We start from the raw sequence: 18815 nt of genomic DNA on the forward strand, positions 1-18815 counted from the left end.
TGATTACCGCCCCATAGCACTCACCCCCATTATAATGAAGTGCTTCGAGAGGCTGGTAAAGGGCCACATTGTCTCCAGACTTCCCCCCACATTAGACCAGTTCCAGTTTGCTTACCGGCCTAACCGCTCTACAGAATGTTCGAATGTTGTTCCTGGACTTCAGCTCAGCGTTCAATACCATCATCCCGCAGCATCTGGTGAGCAAACTGGCCCCCCTTGGTTTCAGCACCCCCCTATGTAACTGGCTGATTGACTTCCTCACCAACAGACCCCAGTCTGTGCGGGTGGGAAATAACATCTCCAATGTCATCTCCCTGAGCACTGGCTCTCCTCAGGGCTGTGTCCTGAGTCCGCTGCTGTTCACCCTGATGACCTACGACTGCTGTGCCAAGACCACTACTAACCACATCGTGAAGTTTGCATATGACACGACAGTGGTGGGCCTTATTTGTGATGACAACGACACGGCCTACAGAGAGGAGGTGAGACATCTGGTGGACTGGTGTGAAACCAACAATCTGGCCCTGAACGTTGACAAAACTAAGGAGATCATTGTCGACTTCAGGAGGAGCCAACCCAGTCATACACCACTCCTTATCAACAATCAGAATCAGAATGGGTTTTATTCGCCATGAAAGTTTGCACAGACAAGGAATTTGCTTTGGCAGGAAGGTGCAAACATTAAACATATAGGAGTCTAAAATTTAAATATGAGGACTAACTATAATAAGGGTACATAACTAGCAATACTAAGTGGAATTATATTAAAATAAACTATACAATAAAATATAAAATAAAATATAAGTTGCAGTAATTTACAATATAAAATACAAAAAATACAATATTACAAAAAATACAAATGGTACAAGATTGTATTGTGCAGTGCAAAAAGCAGTGTGTTTTAAGGGCATTGAGTCATGAAGTCAGTGTGAACCCTTGGCCTTGTTGAAGAGGCCAACAGCGGAAGGGAAGAAACTGTTTTTGTGGCGTGTGGTATTGGTCCTGATGGACCGCAGCCTTCTGCCGGAGGGGAGTGACTGAAACAGGGAGTGACCAGGGTGGGAGGAGTCGGCCACAATCTTCCTCGCTCGCCTCAGGGTCCTCAAGGTGTGCAGGTTCTCGAGGGCAGGCAGATTTCAGCCAATCACCTTCTCAGCAGTGCGGATGATACGCTGCAGCCTGCTCTTGTCCTTGGCAGTGGCAGCAGCGTACCAGATGGTGATGGAGGAGGTGAGGATGGACTCAATGATGGATGTGTAGAAGTGCACCATCATTGTCTTTGGCAGGTTGAATTTCTTCAGCTGCCGTAGGAAGTACATCCTCTGTTGTGCTTTCTTGGTGAGGGAGCTGATGTTCAGTTCCCACTTGAGGTCCTGGGAGAGGATAGTGCTCAGGAAGCGGAAGGACTCCACAGTGTTGACTGGGGAGTCACACAGGGTGATGGGGGTGATTGGGGCTGTATTCTTCCTGAAGTCCACAACCATCTCCACTGTCTTACGAGCATTGAGCTCTAGGTTGTTCTGGCTGCACCAGGTCACCAGGCTGGCCGCTTCCCACCTATAATCAGACTCGTCTCCACCAGAGAGGAGCCCAATGATGGTGGTGTCGTCCGCAAACTTCAGGACGGATGACTAGAGGTGCAGCTGTTGGTGTACAGGGAGAAGAGCAGAGGAGAAAGGACGCAGCCCTGGGGTGATCCAGTGCTGATGGACCGGGAGTCAGAGACTTGTGTTCCCAGCTTAACGCACTGCTTCCTGTCAGACAGGAAGTCTGTGATCCACCTGCAGGTGGAATCAGACACGTTCAGCTGGGAGAGCTTGTCCTGAAGCAGGGCGGGGATGATGGTATTGAAGGCAGAGCTGAAGTCCACAAACAGGATCCTGGCATAGGATGCTGGGGAGTCCAGGTGCTGTAGAGTGAAGTGGAGGGCCATGTTAACTGCATCGTCCAGAGACCTGTTGGCTCTGTAGGCATCTGCAGGGGGTCCAGTAGAGGGTCTGTGATGGATTTAAGGTGTGCCAGCACCAGGCGCTCGAAAGACTTAATTACCACAGAGGTCAGGGCGACGGGTCTGTAGTCATTATGTCCTGTTGGTCTTGGCTTTTTGGGCAACGGGATGATGGTGGAGGACTTGAGACAGGCTGGCACATGGCATGTCTCAAGGGAGGTGTTAAAGATGTAGGTAAACACCGGAGACAGCTGGTCAGCTCAGTGCTTGAGGGTGGCTGGAGAGACGGAGTCCGGCCCAGCTGCTTTGCGGGGATTCTGCCTCTTGAAAAGTCTGTTAACTTCACCCTCCTGGAGAGAGTCGTCACTGTAGGGGGGGGGGGAGGTGGGAGGCCTCCTGGGTGGGAAGGGGTAGTTCAGGACTGTCCAATTGTCTTTCAAATCTGCAGTAGAACTCATTCAGGTCGTTGGCCAGGCGGGAGTCGTTAGTGGAGTGGGGGGCTCTGGGCTTGAAGTTGGTAATCTGCCTGAGCCCTCTCCAGACAGAAGCAGAGTCGTTTGCAAAAAAATTGGTGTTTTAGTCTCTCCGAGTACAGTCGTTTAGTCTCCCTCACCGCCTTGCTAAACTTGTTCTTCGACTCCTTGAAACTGTCTCTGTCCCCACTCCTAAACGCGGCCTCTTTCGCTGACCTCAACCTTCTGAGTTTAGCTGTAAACCAGGGTTTGTCGTTGTTGTAGCTCACCCTGGTGCGTGTTGGTATACAGCAGTCCTCACAGAAGCTGATGTATGATGTCACGGCCTCTGTGAGCTCATCCAGACTATTGGTAGCAGTCGTGAACATATCCCAGTCAGTAGAGTCCAAGCATGCCCGCAGATCCTCCATAGCTTCACTGGTCCACTGTTTCGATGTCCTCACAGCAGGCTTACAGCGCTTTAGCTTCTGCCTGTATGCAGGAATCAGGTGGACCATGGCGTAGTCAGAGTGACCCAGTGCTGCTTGGGGGACCGCATGGTATGCTTTGCTGATTGTAGAGTAGCAGTGATCCAAGGTGTTTCCTTCTCTGGTCGGATATTTGATGAATTGTCTGTATTTGGGGAGTTCTTGAGTGAGATTGCCTTTGTTAAAGTCGCCTAGCACAATAACCAAGGAATCCGGATTTTCATGCTCCACACTCTGTATCTGGCTGGCGAGCACACGTTGAGCCTCGTTGACGCTAGCCTGCGGAGGCATGTAGACGCCAACCAGAATGAATGATGCAAACTCTCGTGGCGAGTAAAAAGATCTACAGTTAATAAAAAATGATTCCAGATCAGGAGAACAGTGCTGCAGAATCACTGTCACATCTTCACACCAGCCACTGTTAATGTAAAAACAAATACCACCGCCTTTCGTTTTGCCAGAGAGCACAGGGTCACGATCCACTCAGCAGTTTGAAACCTGCTAGCTGTAGCGCAGAGTCTGGGATCAGTTCACTCAGCCATGTCTCCGTATAGCACAAAACGGAAGATGAATGAAAGTCTCTTTTCCACACCAGTAGCTGAAGTTCATCCAGTTTGTTGCTCAGTGAACGCACGTTGGAGAGAAATATCCCCGGTAACGCTGTGTGTGCCCCACGCCGATGGAGTCGCACCAGTGCACCGGCTCGTTTGCCTCTCCTACGACGCTTTGCTGCTTGGACAAAGCCGGGGGTGGCTTTGACTATAATTCCCACTAATTCTGCCGCTGGAAGCAGAAAAGTGGGAAATAAATCCACAGGAGTTGTAAAGTGAAAAGCTAATGACAAAGATGACTACTACTACTACTACTACTAGTGAAAGGATAAGCATAGAAATATTGGCCCTACTGAGGACAGGATATTCTGACGAAATGCTTATCCAGAATGATGATAAGGTCACAGATCCATAGCGTCTTTTCAGAGTGCGATCGCAGCTGAGCTGCAACAACTCGGTTTCTTCTGCAGGACTAAGCATCAACTCAAGCAAAGCCTCAAGACTCTCAAATTCGAAGGGATGGATCCACCTTTTATCATTCAGAATGGCATACCTCTCTGTTGGAAAATAGAGATCAAAGTTCTCAATAAGCACAACGAGATGAGTTTGAATAAGCGCAGAGAGGTGTTTCACTTGTGTGGCCACAACATCATGTTCTTCTACGTGCTGCAACACAGTGAGAAACATGTAGTGACTTGGGTCTGGCCTTCTGAGTCGTGCAAGCCACAGCTTCAAGGACTTTTGGAAAGCCTGAACATTTTTCCAATTAAGGAAAACATTGTCGTGACGTCCCGGTAATTTCAAGTTCAGTTCGTTGAGGGATGAAAAGATATCGGCCAGATAAGACAAATTGAGAAGCCAATCATCAGTGAATAATTCGGCAAGAGCTGACTTTTTCTGCATGAGGAACGCATGGATTTCATGTCTAAGTTCATAGAATCTGGTCAAAACTCTGCCTTTGGACAACCAGCGCATTTCAGTGTGAAACAGTAAGTGTGTGTGTTCTGCTCCCAAGTCAGTGCACAATTGATCAAACAGCCGGTTGTTAAGTGTGCTGGCCTTAATGAAGTTTACAACGCGAATGACTTCGCTCAGTGTTTTGTCGAGGGCAGGGGGGGGTATGCCCTTGCATGCCAATGCCTGGCGGTGTATGAAACAATGATTGTTTGCATGTAGTTTCCTTGCCTGCTGCCTCCTTTATTCGTGTTACAACATTCGGGTTGAAGAGTAACGCTTTTTTGTCTTCTGCTAGTTTTCTACACAGGGTACCAGTGGCTAAGAAATTGTGAATGACAAGTCATGTTCCGTAATTTATGTGCACAAACATATTTTTAAGTCGCAGACTCGGTCAGTCATAGACAACGGTGTGTCAGCTGTCACAGTTGCTCCCGGCAACGTCGTGGTAAGTTTGAGTGCATGCAGGGTTCTAAATTAACTTTTTTGATAACCAGCCAATGTGGCTGGTAATTTCCACTAGCCAAATTATTTCTGGTGAAAATAAGAACAATTATGAGTTTCACTGAATGCATTTGATCATTTTATTAACTTTGTTGGCATGAAAAACACAGAAAATGAAGTAAAACTAGAGAGGGTACAATTTCTGGGGAAATTGTAGGGTGTGCTTGCTTGCGTCGGTTGCACAGGGGTCCGTTTTTGAATGACATTTTTACAACTGATATTTCTGTATATTTTATATAAAAATGCATTCTTATTATTTATAAAGATTACATAGATTTAAAAGCATTTTTTTTGCTGCTCATTTACAACTGAAAATACGAGTGAAGTGTAGAATGAAATAGATGTCTTCTCATTTCCCCTGCAAGAGGCAGCCTCATCGTTGAATCAAAACGAATACATTTGGCAGACCGGTGTAAAAACTGACCTAATCTCTATGACTTAAACGTCATTTTAAGTTTTTCCCTTCTCATGATATTTTCAGGCATTTAGCCTACTCATTGCATTCATTCATTAATAAAGAACCCCCTTTGAAGATTAGTTGGTTGGTTGAATTTGATTTAACGTTCCGTTGTACGGTTTAGGCTGAAATTAATTATTTTCATGAACAGATTGACAACGTTTAGGCTGTGGCAATGAAGTTCAGGTTAGTAGTTAGATAGACTTTTGATTTAAGTAAGGGGAGTGCCGAACATGTTCTGTCGCCGTTTGACTTCCTAAACAGCTGTGTAGTGTAGATGTTTTTGTAGTGTGTCTCGCGTAAGCTACAGCGTTGCAGTGAGCTACACTGGTTTGAAACCACAGGTAATGGTAATTTCACCAACAAATCGTTTACTAATGTCAGAATAAATCCTACAACGAAAATGTATATGTGAGGAATGTTTATTTTAACGATTGAAAACAGATAACGCTACATCATAGACCACTGTAGTATGTGTTGCCCGGGCAACACAGGCTAATGTCATGATGCTAATACTTCAGTGAAATAGTACAGTAGACTACTGTTTCCGAAAGTAGATGTACTTCCTTAATAATATCAGCTTATACTGTACATTACACATCACAATTGTGTGTCATATCACAAAGTAAAATGAGTAAATAGTTATCACCCTGGCCTCTTTGCTTGTGGCGTTTCTGCAGCTGCCTTGCAGTAAAGCTATAGTTAGCCTAGCTATCCCCCAAGTTAACAGATGCGAAACGAATGTTCTGCCAAAGGTAGTCACGCATGTTTTCGTGACGTTAGTGACGTAGTGACGTTAGTAACGTAAGTGACTGTGGCTAGCAAATTAGCCACCGTTAGCTTCACTTTTCGCCACAAAAACTTAACTTGAGCCTAAACCATGCAACGGAACGTAAATTCCAATAGAAGCAACTCAATCGCTACCAAGACAAAACTTTTGACACCTAGGTTGTCTATGTAGGCCAAATATTTACTGAGTTTTAGGGGGGCAAAAAGAAATAAGAAAAATAATAATATATATGTGAGAGAACAAAGGTTGTGCCCTTGCCGAAGGCAAAGCACACCCAATGAAGCACAGAAGTATGATGCAAGGGTATGTGAAATCACCAACACGTGACTAAGTAAGGACATGATTTATTGTAAATGGCTAAAACGTCCATTCGCGTCATGAGATTGACTCCTGCCCATGCATTTACAGTAACGTTTTGTCCTAAGCAGGCATTAATTAAACTGACCTAATATACTCTTTATTAAGAACAGTGTATTTACATTACAGAAGACTGTGTCAGTAAGCAACATAATTTTTCTTATGCGTAGACTACATGCGGCAATCCTTACAAAACATGACAACATTTTCATTGTCAAACACAAGCCATTCCCGACCCGTCAGCTATTTGGCATTACATTTTCTTTTCTTCGTTTCTCTAGTGCTATCAATATCCTCATCCCCTGCCTCATTCCTCTTCTCGCCCCCAGAAGTTTGTCCTAAACACCGCCGCATTAAGTTAACTTTTTACTTTACTTTACTACTCTAGCTAGCTCTTATTACCTCATATGATCCGCTATGCTTCGTTTTACTTCTTCCTTGTGTTTTCTGGTGGACGCTCCATTCGTTTTCACGGTTTCTCACGCCGGTTTCACTTCAGCTGCGCGCAGCCAATGGGCGTATAAAACGTTATCACGTAGCATTACGGCACAGTGTTCATGGGAAACTTAGGAAGTACTGCCAGGGGGATAAATGATCGACAACCATGCCGAGAACAGAGCCTTATGTATCATTCATGTAATGTATCACCGGCCAAACTGGCTAGTGAGTTTTTATTAACACCTGTTAATTTAGAACCCTGAGTGCATGGGCAGCGGCTCTGACATGACGAGCAAGCACTTTCTTACCGCTGCTGGCATATAGTAGCTTCCTCGAAAACGTGCAGAAACAAGCATATAGAATATGCAAGAATATAGTCTATAGAAATTATATGATTATGTAATAATGAAATAATGAATGATTTTAATTGTATTTAAAATACTTAAATAATTCAAAGAAAAAAATAAAATAATTATATTGGCCTAAAGGCGCACACACATTTGTTTCGACTGTCTGATCAGCCTCACATTCTGTTCCTGTCAATCATACAAGCGGTGTCAACCAATTATACTGCATGAGGGAGGGCCGAGCCAACTCACACACACACAGTCAGATGAGTAGTCGAAAATTAGGAGGAGAGCCATAACAAATCTATGCATTTTTAAAGACATAGTTGCATTGTTCATGCATTTCATGTAAAAAGTCTGGCAAGTAAAATGTCCTAGGCGATGGTGACTAGAGCTTCATTGTGTCAGTAGAGCGCTGTCAGCTGTTGTCAGTAAAACATTGTTCCATAGTGTGTTTGAAACTTATTCAGTAGGTGGCTGTGCCAATAGGTTGGCATTAACAAGGGTCTCTCATGCACCAAATCCTGACTTGCATGCAGATCCCTACACCCAGACCCAGGCAAGGCATAGAAAGGTCTCATCTTTTGAGGCTCTTTGAAGCTTAATATTGGGCGAGAGTAGAAGCCTGTAAACAGGCAAGTGACTCCAAAGATGCTGTACAGTACCTTCCTCTCTCTGCAGTCATGACATCACCACTGTCCCAAATTTAGACCTGGTCAGAGCCTAGCTAAGACAACACTTTCAAAGATAATCAAGAGCTAGAGTTCCTGGGATGTTTGACTACATTGTTGTACAGCTATAATGTGTGTGTCTCCTCAGGTGCGGGAACTCCAGACACGTCTCCAGACATCTCAGCCCGGGGGTCCATCCAGTCCTGGCCGTGTCACCCCAGCCTCACGACCCATCAATCCCAGCACAGGGGAGCTCAGCACCAGCAGCAGCAGCAACGACATACCTGTTGCCAAGGTAGAGAGAGACATGCACGCATACCATTACACATTTTTGTACATAGCTGTACATTAATTACATGACTTGTACAGTGACACGTGGATACGTGCCATGCACAGATGAGCATTCGAATACACTCACTGTTGGTGAATGTATGGAGTCTATCTCTGTAAGAATATGGTTAGCCTTACTCAAAATGCACTACTACTACTATTTTGTTTCCAATGATCTCACATATTTTCTTTATCACACACTGATAAGTAGTGGCCTAAGAATTGGTCTTGACAGTCTAGACAGTAAGGGAGAAATGATTGGCTAAAAGATCACAACACATTCTGTGTTTGTGCACTTATTTTGGGGTTTTAGTCCATCCATGACTTTGGAGGGAATACATTACTCTTGGCCTTCCCAAAAATACAAGCGCTACATGTACACTTGGAGAAAAGCAGCTTCTTTAGATGCTTGTTCACCATTTCACAATACACATGACTCTGCATTTGTTTGTGTCCATGTCGGCAGTATATAATACGACTATACACCCCACACATTTTTTATTCTTCTGTTGTAGCAATGTGAATAGTTTTGAAGGTTTCATGTCTTGTCTTATGCAGGTGGCTGAAAGGGTGAAGCTCTCCAAAACACGTTCAGAGTCATCTTCAACAGAGAGACCGGTGCTGGGCTCTGAAATCAGCAGTATTGGGGTAAGTGTTTTCTAGAGGGGAGAGGGAATTATGAGGAAAAAGACTCTAGCCCCTTTTATGCAGCCTTTTCAAGGCAGGAATATTGTGTCTTTATGCCGCCATGTAGTTCTATGAAAAGGTACGAACACGGAACAGGGTTGTTGTTATACCAGCAGCAGATGTAGTCACAGAGCCAAATTGACATCTGTCTAAAAGGGAGAGTCAACATGACAGGACTAAACACATTGGACACCAATGCTGATGTGACAGTTAAGAGTAGAAAAAGTATTCAGCCTTGGTTCGACCAGAGCCCTTAGATGTGAATGACTCAACAACCAGGTGACTTATGATTGATGTAAAGTTGTATTATTATAATTTTTCAAAAAAAAACAAACAAACAAATTATCTTAATTTAAACACCTCAAAATTATTGAGGTGTGTATCTCATTAAATCAACTGCAATTCAAATATGCATACATTTTATCCATCGACTAAGATAGATCTCCCCGAGATCTTGCTCCACGCCACACTCTTTGTGGGGGCCATATCTTCTGGTCGTGTTATGGCTGCTGCTACTGTGGTCCAGCGTCACCTCTGGCTGTCCATCAAGGCCATGAAGGACGTGGACAAGACGGCTCCCCTGAATGCAAAGCATCTTTGGACCTGCGGTGGCCAAAGCATCTGAGTGCTTCGCTAAACTGGAGGAGGGCAAGAAGCTGTAAGGTGGACACATGCAAGAAGGTTGCATCGCAAGAAGGTCCCTGCTGCTGCTGCCTCTTCCAGTGGGGCAGGAAAACCTTACAAACGCAGGAAGGGGTTTCAAGGGTCTTCAGCCTGGGCAGCTGCCTATCCCAGACCTTCCCTTGTAGTGACTCCAATTCCCGGTGGCTACGGTGGGAACAGCCATTTCCCAACCCCTATCCCTGACCCAGACTATCTCCAAGGGATGGAGGAGGGAGAGTGTGACGGCCACACCATGTGCCGCACAGCAGCCTTAACATTGATAACCCTTACACTTCTATAACCTTTCCCAAATGTTACTTTCTGTTATTATTTTGACCATATGCATTGACAGACATTATGCACATACACATATCAAGTAATTACATTTACATTTAGTCATTTAGCAGACACTCTTATCCAGAGCGACTTACAGTAAGTACAGGTACATTCCCCCGAGGCAAGTAGGCCATCTGACTCCCATTACATTACACATAGGCTTAGATCTGTTTCTTACATGTTTGTTGGTCAAAGCATGGCACACTTCCTGGTTTTGATTAAGGGATTGATTAAGTAGTGTGAATAATCCTAATGAACCGGAGGAGGGGATGGGAATGTACCAGGTCCCTAAGAAGAGCAGGGGGGGTTATGTTATAGTATTTGTTTAGTTAGAAAAATGCTTGCTATAACTGAAGCTTTTGACATTTGTCTTCCCCCACGTGTCTGTATTTGTTTGAATTGTTGGGGTCAGATGGATGAGCGGTTAGGGAATCGGGCTATTAATCAGAAGGTTGTTGGTTTGATTCCCGGCCGCGTCAAATGACGTTGTGTCCTTGGACAAGGCACTTCACCCTACTTGCCTCATGGGGAATGTCCCTGTACTTACTGTACGTCGCTCTACAGTCGCTCTAAGCTTTACAGTGACGACTCTCTCCATTCAGGAGGGTGAAGTTAACAGCATTTTCAAGAGGCAGAATCCCTGCAAAGCAGCTGGGCCGGACTCTGTCTCTCCAGCCACCCTCAAGCACTGATTCAAATGAATGGTCATTACCCGGCTTCCACAGAGCTTGATAACAACCCATTCATTTGAATCAGGTGTGCTGGAGCAGGGAAACATCGAAAACATGCAGGACAGCGGCCCTCGAAGACCAGGATTGGAGAATCCTGATCTAAAACATGCGGGACAGCGGCCCTCGAGGACCAGGGGTCTCATTTATAAAGCATGCGTACGCACAAAACGGGGCTGAAAATGTGCGTACGCCACTTTCCACGCAAAGGTTGTGATTTACTGGAGTCAGGTGGCTGAGCGGTTAGGGAAGCGGGCTAGTAATCAGAAGGTTGCCAGTTCGATTCCCGGCTGTGCAAAATGACGTTGTGTCCTTGGGCAAGGCACTTCACCCTACTTGCCTCGGGGGGGTATGTCCCTGTACTTACTGTAAGTCGCTCTGGATAAGAGCGTCTGCTAAATGACTAAATGTAAATGTAAATTTATAAAAAACGAACTTGACGGGAGAATGTGCAGTCCTCCACGCAAACTCTGACCCTCCCGTAGGCCTACGCACATTTTGGAAGCAGTTGGAATTGGCGACGCAGATGACCGTACTGTAGTCAGACTGCAGAAAGTGAATGTGGGAAGAACATTACTCGTAATATTTATTACGATTTGTTTTCCTTACACACGTTTTTTTCACTCGATTTCATAATTATCATGAAGATTAAATCCAGCAGTGTTATTTGCGCTTGTACTGACTGATAATTGTTCCATAAACACCTTGTACAATCCAACTCAAGTTTTAAATCAAAATTCAGCGCTGTATGTCTCACCATCAGATTGTCCACTACGGGATGTAGGAGGGGGAGATGCCCGAGCCCGACTGCATGGAATACAGGATAACATCACATATCCTACCTTTAGATAACTGCAGAACACATTGTATAACTAAATATATTTCTTTAATACTGTGCATATATCATCATATGTCAAAAACTGGAAATACAGTCGTTAAGATCCCGCGCAATCGCTACACTCTACGTCCTCGTTATCAGTCCAGACTTCAATAGACTACTTGTTCATAACAAAACACTTTTGTTTTCAAATTGTATCTCGATTTGCTGTATCACTGGCACAGTTGATGCCACTCGCACAGTTTTTTTTTATTGGTGATCCAACGGCCACCAAATAATGTGGTTTTCGGGCCTCCACCAATAGGTTAACTGTGTCTGAGAAGTTGTCATGCGCCATGATTCACCGTGAAGAACAATCGCATGCCAGGGTCATTAATATACTGGATTAGCATTCATGAGGTGCTTTGCATTGACCATTTATGGTTAAAAATGGGCGTGTTCAGGGCGGGGTAAAATGCAGATTCACGTACGCACACTTGTGGGTAGTCTGTGATTTATAAAGGGAACATTGCTTACAGGTGTGCGTACGCACGGTTTTATAAATCAGATTTTTTTTTGGCGTACGCCATTTTAGGCTTTTGGGCGTACGTACACTTTTACTAAGAATCCTACGCACAGTTTTATAAATGAGACCCCAGGATTGGAGAACCCTGCGTTAAGGAGTAGGTCGCACATATGTGATCGTTCGAATGCGGGTCTCACAGCGTAACGTCGCATATATGCGTAGCCACAGAAGCCACCTCCCTGTAATTAGTTTGTGCAGGTTGGGATGTCTGCTAGCATGGTAGTAGCATTGCTATAAGGAGACCACCATGGGCTAGCAGTACTGTAGCTACTTGATTCAACCTGGATTTTCGTGCGTGGGTATTAAAATGAAGAGACACAATTCAAGTTAATGATCTTTTAATATCAGACTGGATGTTGATGCCATCAAGCTCTTAAAAGAACTCCAACACAGAAAAGAGAGAACAACGAAACAGAGAAACATAAGTTTTGCCTACAGTTCCGCGTCTTCCATTGGTCTCCATTGGACAAACATCACAGCCCGTCGAGTGTTTGGTTCCTTGGGAAGACTCTGAAAAGTGTCAGAATTCCCTGTACAGGCTAGAACAATGCATTTACGACCATAGTACATTTTCAATATCCTTGAAAAACGTTCTTCTTTGTAATTCCGTGGAAGTACACAGAGCAGCGCGCAGCAAATTTTGGGGCGTGACAAAGGTACAGACCAGAGCCAAAAAAGGTGGTTCGGTGGCTTTTTCAAAACTTACCGTTTTACAGCTATATTTTTTAATTGTGAGATTTGCATAGGAAAGAGGTGTCAATGGACTTTGGGGTTCACTGTATGTCCATTTTACCCACTGAACTGTCGTTATTCAAGGTAAATTCGGTTCTGCAATCAATGACCCCTTTAAAGTGACTGACCTAATTCAACAGAGGTCCTGCTAGTTGATACCAGCAGTGTCACAATTAGTGAAATGGAGATCATCTGAGTGCAGTTGATGTGTGTCAAGTGATTGTAATATAAAATGACCTGTGTCTGGGCGGTCCAGTCTCTGGTTCATCAGTATTCATTTACATTACATTTATGCATTTAGCAGACGCTTTTATCCAAAGCGACTTCCAAGAGAGAGCTTTACAAAAGGGCATAGGGTACTGATCATAACAACGAGATAGCCCCAAACATTGCGAGCAGCCAAAACATGAAGCATACATTGTGGAAAACCAAATAAGTGCCAAAGGGAAGAACCATAAGAGCATGCAGTTAAACAAGTTACAATTGAACAACATGAAACTCCCCACAAGAGTGCAAGAGTGTACCTGTAGAAAAAACAATCAACAGTAAAAATATTTCACAGCGAGTACAAGAATTAGAAACCGTTACAACTAACCAACAAGAGCAACAAGTCTCAATACGAGTCATTGTGATCCTGGAGGAAACTAACATCAGGTCCAGCCAAGCATTCCTAAGTGCCGTTGTACTCCCGGTAGTGCGTCTTGAGCCTTTTCTTGAAGGTGGGGAGACAGTCACAGTGTCCCTGATGGAGGTGGGGAGTTGATTCCACCATTGGGGGGCCAGACAGGAGAAGAGCTTGTGTTGGGACCGGGCGCTCTTGAGCGGTGGGACCACCAGACGGTTGTCAGAAGAAGACCGTAGGTGGCGGGGGGGGGGGGGGGGTGTAAGGCTGGAGGGTTGATGTAGTCGGGTGCAGTCCCGTTCACCGCTCGGAAGGTCAGTACCGGAGTCTTGAATCTGATACGGGCCGTGATGGGAAGCCAGTGGAGGGAGATGAGGAGCGGGGTAACATGGGAGCGTCTGGGTAGATTGAAGACCAGACGGGCCGCCGCGTTCTGAATCCTCTGAAGAGGGCGGGTTGCGCATGCTGGGAGACCGGCGAGCAGCGAGTTGTAGTAGTCCAACTTTGAGAGGACAAGTGCTTGGACTAGCAGCTGGGTGGAATGCTCAGATAGGTATCTCCTGATCTTCCGGATGTTGTAGAGGGTGAATCTACACGACCGGGAGACCGCAGCAATGTGGGCCATGAGGGAGAGCTCGTCATCCATGGTCACCCCGAGGTTCCTGGCAGAGGATGAAGGGGTCACCGTCGCCGATCCCAGGGTGATTGAGAGATCATGGGAGATGGAGCGTTTGGCCGGGATGATGAGGAGTTCTGTTTTGGCGAGGTTCAGCTGGAGGTGGTGCTCGGTCATCCAGGCGGAGATGTCTGTGAGGCAGGCCTCGATCCTAGCTGAGATCCCCGGATCAGTCGGGGGGAACGACAGGTACAGCTGCGTGTCGTCAGCATAGCAGTGGTAGGAGAGGCCATGGGAGGTGATGATTGGTCCAAGCGAGGTGGTGTAGAGGGAGAAGAGGAGGAGTCCAAGGACGGATCCCTGTGGGACACCAGTGGAGAGCTGGCGGGGGCCTGACACTTTGCCTCCCCAGGAGACCTGGTAGGATCTTCCCGACAGGTAGGATAAGATCAACTGAAGTGCAGTGCCAGTGATGCCCATCTCAGAAAGTCTGGCCAGCAGGATTTGATGGTTAACCGTATCAAACGCTGCAGAAAGGTCCAGCAGAATGATGATGGATGACCTCGAAGCCGCTCTGGCAGACTGGAGGGCCGTGGTGACTGACAGGAGAGCAGTTTCTGTGGAGTGGCCAGTCTTGAAGCCCGATTGGTTGGGGTCAAGCAGGTTGTTCTGAGAGAGGAAGTTTGACAGTTGGTTAGATACAGCGCGTTCAATTGTTTTAGAAAAGAAGGGTAGTAGTGATACTGGTCTGTAGTTCTGGAGGACAGCTGGGTTACTGGAGGGTTTTTTGAGTAGAGGGCTAACTCTGGCCTGTTTGAAGGCAGAGGGGAAAGTGCCGGAAGTAAGAGAAGAGTTAAGGACATGGAGAAGAAAAGTTATGATGGAGGGAGAGATGGTTTGAAAGAGAGGGGAGGGGACTGGATCAAGGGGACAGAAGGTGGGGCGATGAGAGAGAATGAGGTCAGAGATCTCTGCCTCGGACAGGGGAGAAAGCGTTTAGACATTTAGTTGGGTCAGTCATAGAGGGTGAGTGGGTAGGAAAGGTGGGTTCAGGGAACCGACTGCTAATGTCAGCAACTTTTTTCTCAAAGAAGGAGGCGAAGTCGTCTGCTGTCAGGGTCGAGGGGGAGGTGGGTTAAGAAGGGTGGAGAAGGTAGAGAAAAGTTTGCGAGGGTTTGAGGCAGAGTTAATTTTGTTCAGGAAGTAGTGGGTTTTAGCATCAGTTATGCGGGCAGAGAAGGATTTCAGGAGGGAGTGATACTTATCGAGGTCCAGACCATCTTTGGACTTGCGCCATCTCCTCTCAGCTGCCCGAAGGATGGACCGTTCTTCACGAATCACATCCGTGAGCCACGGGCAGGAGGGAGAAGATCGCGCAGGCCTGGTTGACAGGGGACAGAGAGTGTCGAGTGATGCAGTTAGTGTGGATAACAGGGTGTTGGTGGGGTGGCACATAAACTCGTCAATGGGAGGGAGGGAAGATGTTACAATGGAGGAGAAATGGGAGGGGTATAGGGAGCGGAGGTTGCGGCGGAAAGTTACGAGGGGAGGGGAGGTAGGAGGAGTTGGGGGGAGAGAGACAGAGAATTGGATGAAGGAGTGATCAGAAATGTGTAGTGGGGTTACAGAGGTTAAGTCAGTGATACAGTTACGTGTCAGGATGAGGTCGAGCTGTTTTCCTGCCTTGTGGGTCGCCGGTGTGTTCAGCAGCTTCAGGTCAAAGGAAGTCAGAAGAGACTTGAAGTCGACGGCCTGCGTTCCTTCGAGGTGGATGTTGAAGTCCCCAAGGAGTATCAGCGATGTTCCATCATCCGGGAGGACGCTGAGGAGCATGTCCAGCTCCTCCACAAAGTCGGCTAGCGGCCCTGGTGGGCGGTAGAGGAAAACTAAAAATGCTTTGATAGGATCAGTTAGCATCGCATAATGGTGTTCAAATGATTTGGCAGTAACAGAGAGTGGGGTGGATGTGTATTTAATATGTGGGGAAAGGAGCAAACCTGTCCCACCACCTCGCCCGGTTGAGCGGGGTGAGTGAGAGAACGAGTGGTTGACGGAGAGAGCAGCTGGAGTTGCAGTGTTCTCTGGGCGGATCCATGTCTCTGTCAGCGCAAGGGCGTGAAGAGAAGCATGGGATGCAAACGCCGGGATGAAGTCTGCTTTGTTCACAGCAGTATTCCTACTGCAATTGCAACATGAAGACAAAAGAACACGCCAAGCAACTCAGAGAAAAGATCAGGAGATGGCTACAAAAAGATTTCCAACTCACTGGACATCCCACGGAGTTCAGTTAAATCCATCATTAATAAACGTAAGGAGTCTGGCACTTGTTTAACCCTTGTGCTGCCTTCGGGTCACATGACCCAAAGGTTCATAACGAACCATTGTTGTTTACCCAATTTTACCCAATACAAAAACAAATAAAAATAATTTTCTTTTAACCTTTGCAATGTGGGGGGTCTGAGACAGCCCAACGGTTAAAAGAAAATGCTTCACTTTGTTTTTGTATGCAGTAAATTTGTCCCAATATGACGGTGGGTCACAATGACTGATGGGTCAGAATGACCCGAAGATAACACAAGGGTTAAATCTGCCTAGAGATGGCCGTCCTCACAAACTGAGTGACCGGGCAAGAAGAAGACTGGTGAGGGAGGCCACCAAGACACCTATGACCACTCTTAAGGAGTTAAAAGCTTCAGTGGTTCAGATGGGAGAGACTGTACATACAACAACTGTTGCCTGGGTTTTCACCAGTCGAAGCTGTATGGGAGAGTGGCAAAGAGAAAGCCACTGTTGAAAAAAGATCATATGAAATCTCGTCTGGAATTCGCCTGTGGAGGCATGTGAGAGATGACTGTGACCTTAATTGTTTGCTGTCTGTAAGCAGTTAGTATCTTAACGACTTGTGATGGACCTAAGTGAAGCATGAGGAATCGTAGGTAGAATAATCCCTTTATTGTTTCCAAAACAGGCGCATGCCTGAGCGCACAACCAAGCTGAATGAACCCCCTCTCTGAGACTTGGAGAGTATATATACAAACAGGTCAAACCAATAGACACATGGGGGAAGAAACATTTCAAAATCTTCAGTTATGGCAAGCATTTCTCTAACTAAACAAATACTATAACATAACCCCCCTGCTCTTCTTAGGGACCTGGTACATTCCCATCCCCTCCTCCAGTTCATTAGGCCAGCCCATTCACACCACTTGTCCCTTAATCAAAACCAGGAAGTGTGCCATGCTCTGACCAACAAACATGTAAGACAAAGAAAAGAAACTCTAAAGATCTAAGCCTATGTGTAATGTAATTATTTGATATGTATGTCAATGCATTTGGTCAAAATAATAACAGAAAGTAACATTTGGGAAAGGTTATAGAAGTGTAAAGGTTATCAATGTTAAGGCTGCTGTGCGACATATGGTGCGGCCGTCACATGACTGTTCCACATGTTTATGGTTAACTGAAAAAGCATGGAAAACATTAAGCCCATTTCACCTTGTAACCCTTGTAAAGGGTTTAAACCCCATTAAAATTAAATCAAAAAACAATTCCAAACTATCTTAAAAATAGTGTCCTGAAAAAGTGACGTTTCTTCTTTTGCTGTGCTTATAAAATACAATTTTTGCTACATGGGTGGCAGTGAAGGCCAGGCGCCTCGATGGACCAGACACCGGCGGCAGAGGCTGGCTCTGGGAACGTGGAACGTCACCTTGCTGGGGGGGGGAGGAGCCGGAACTGGTGCGTGAGGTGAAACGCTACCAGTTGGATCTGGTGGGTCTTACCTCCATGCACAGTCATTGCTCTGGATCCTTACTCCTGGATAGGGGATGGACTCTATTTTTCTCTGGAGTTGTCGATCCAATCCCTGTACACCCAAAGCGAGAGCTGTGTCCACGTCTTCGGCACGAAGACAAGTTTGTTCCGTGTGGGGGTTGGTCGCCGACAGGGCTGCACTTTGTAAACAATCCTCTTTGTGATATTCATGGGCAGGATATCGAGGCATAGTTGTGCTGGGGAAGGGTTGCGGTTTAGTGGGCTGGGAATTTCATCGCTGATTTTGCGGATAATGTGGTCTTCCTGTCATCCTCGGTCCATGATGGTCCTCACCTTCAGCACTCACTAGATCGTTTCGCAGTCAAGTGTGAAGCGGCTGGAATGAGGATCAGCACCTCTAAATCTGAGGCCATGGTTCTCAGCAGGAAACCGATGGGGTTCTTACTCCGGGTAGGGAATGAGTTCTTACCCCAAGTGAAGCAGTTCAAGTACCTCGGGTCTTGTTCGCGAGTGAGGGGAAAATGGAGCGGGAAGTTGGCCGGAGAATCAGGGCAGCGGGGGCGTTATTGCATTGCTGTATCGCACTGTTGTCAGTAAAAGAGAGCTGATCCGGAACGCAAAGCTCTCGATCTACCAGCCAATTTTCGTTCCTATTCTCTTCTATGTTCATGAAAGTTGGCACGTCCAGCTCGGAGGAGGCCTTGGGGAAGACCCAGGACTAGTGGAGAGATTATATCTCCACACTGGCCTGGGAACGCTTTGGGATTCCCCAGTCAGAGCTGGTCAATGTAGCTCAGAAAAGGGAAGTTTGGGGCCCCCTGCTGGAGCTGCTGCCCCTGCGACCCGAAACCCGATAAGCGGTTGACGATGGATGGATGGTTTTGTGTGTGTGTGTGACCAAACATCTATCCTCATGATGCCTGGTGGGTTTTCCTATTAAAATTATCAAAATCTTTAGCCCATAATT

At 46.1% G+C, this 18815-nt stretch overlaps 1 protein-coding gene across 3 annotated transcripts in view; it reads left to right on the forward strand.

Moving 5' to 3' along the window:
* Positions 1 to 18815, forward strand: part of mcc (MCC regulator of WNT signaling pathway) — a 351584-nt gene that overhangs the window by 210033 nt on the left and 122736 nt on the right. For all 3 annotated transcript variants that reach the window (XM_062478461.1, XM_062478464.1, XM_062478462.1), the window contains 2 exons: positions 8106 to 8252; positions 8846 to 8935. In XM_062478461.1, the coding sequence (XP_062334445.1) occupies positions 8106 to 8252; positions 8846 to 8935 (237 nt within the window). The remainder of the gene's footprint in view (positions 1 to 8105; positions 8253 to 8845; positions 8936 to 18815) is intronic.

Source organism: Osmerus eperlanus, chromosome 14, assembly GCF_963692335.1.
Source record: "Osmerus eperlanus chromosome 14, fOsmEpe2.1, whole genome shotgun sequence".
NCBI classification, from domain to species: Eukaryota; Metazoa; Chordata; class Actinopteri; order Osmeriformes; family Osmeridae; genus Osmerus; species Osmerus eperlanus.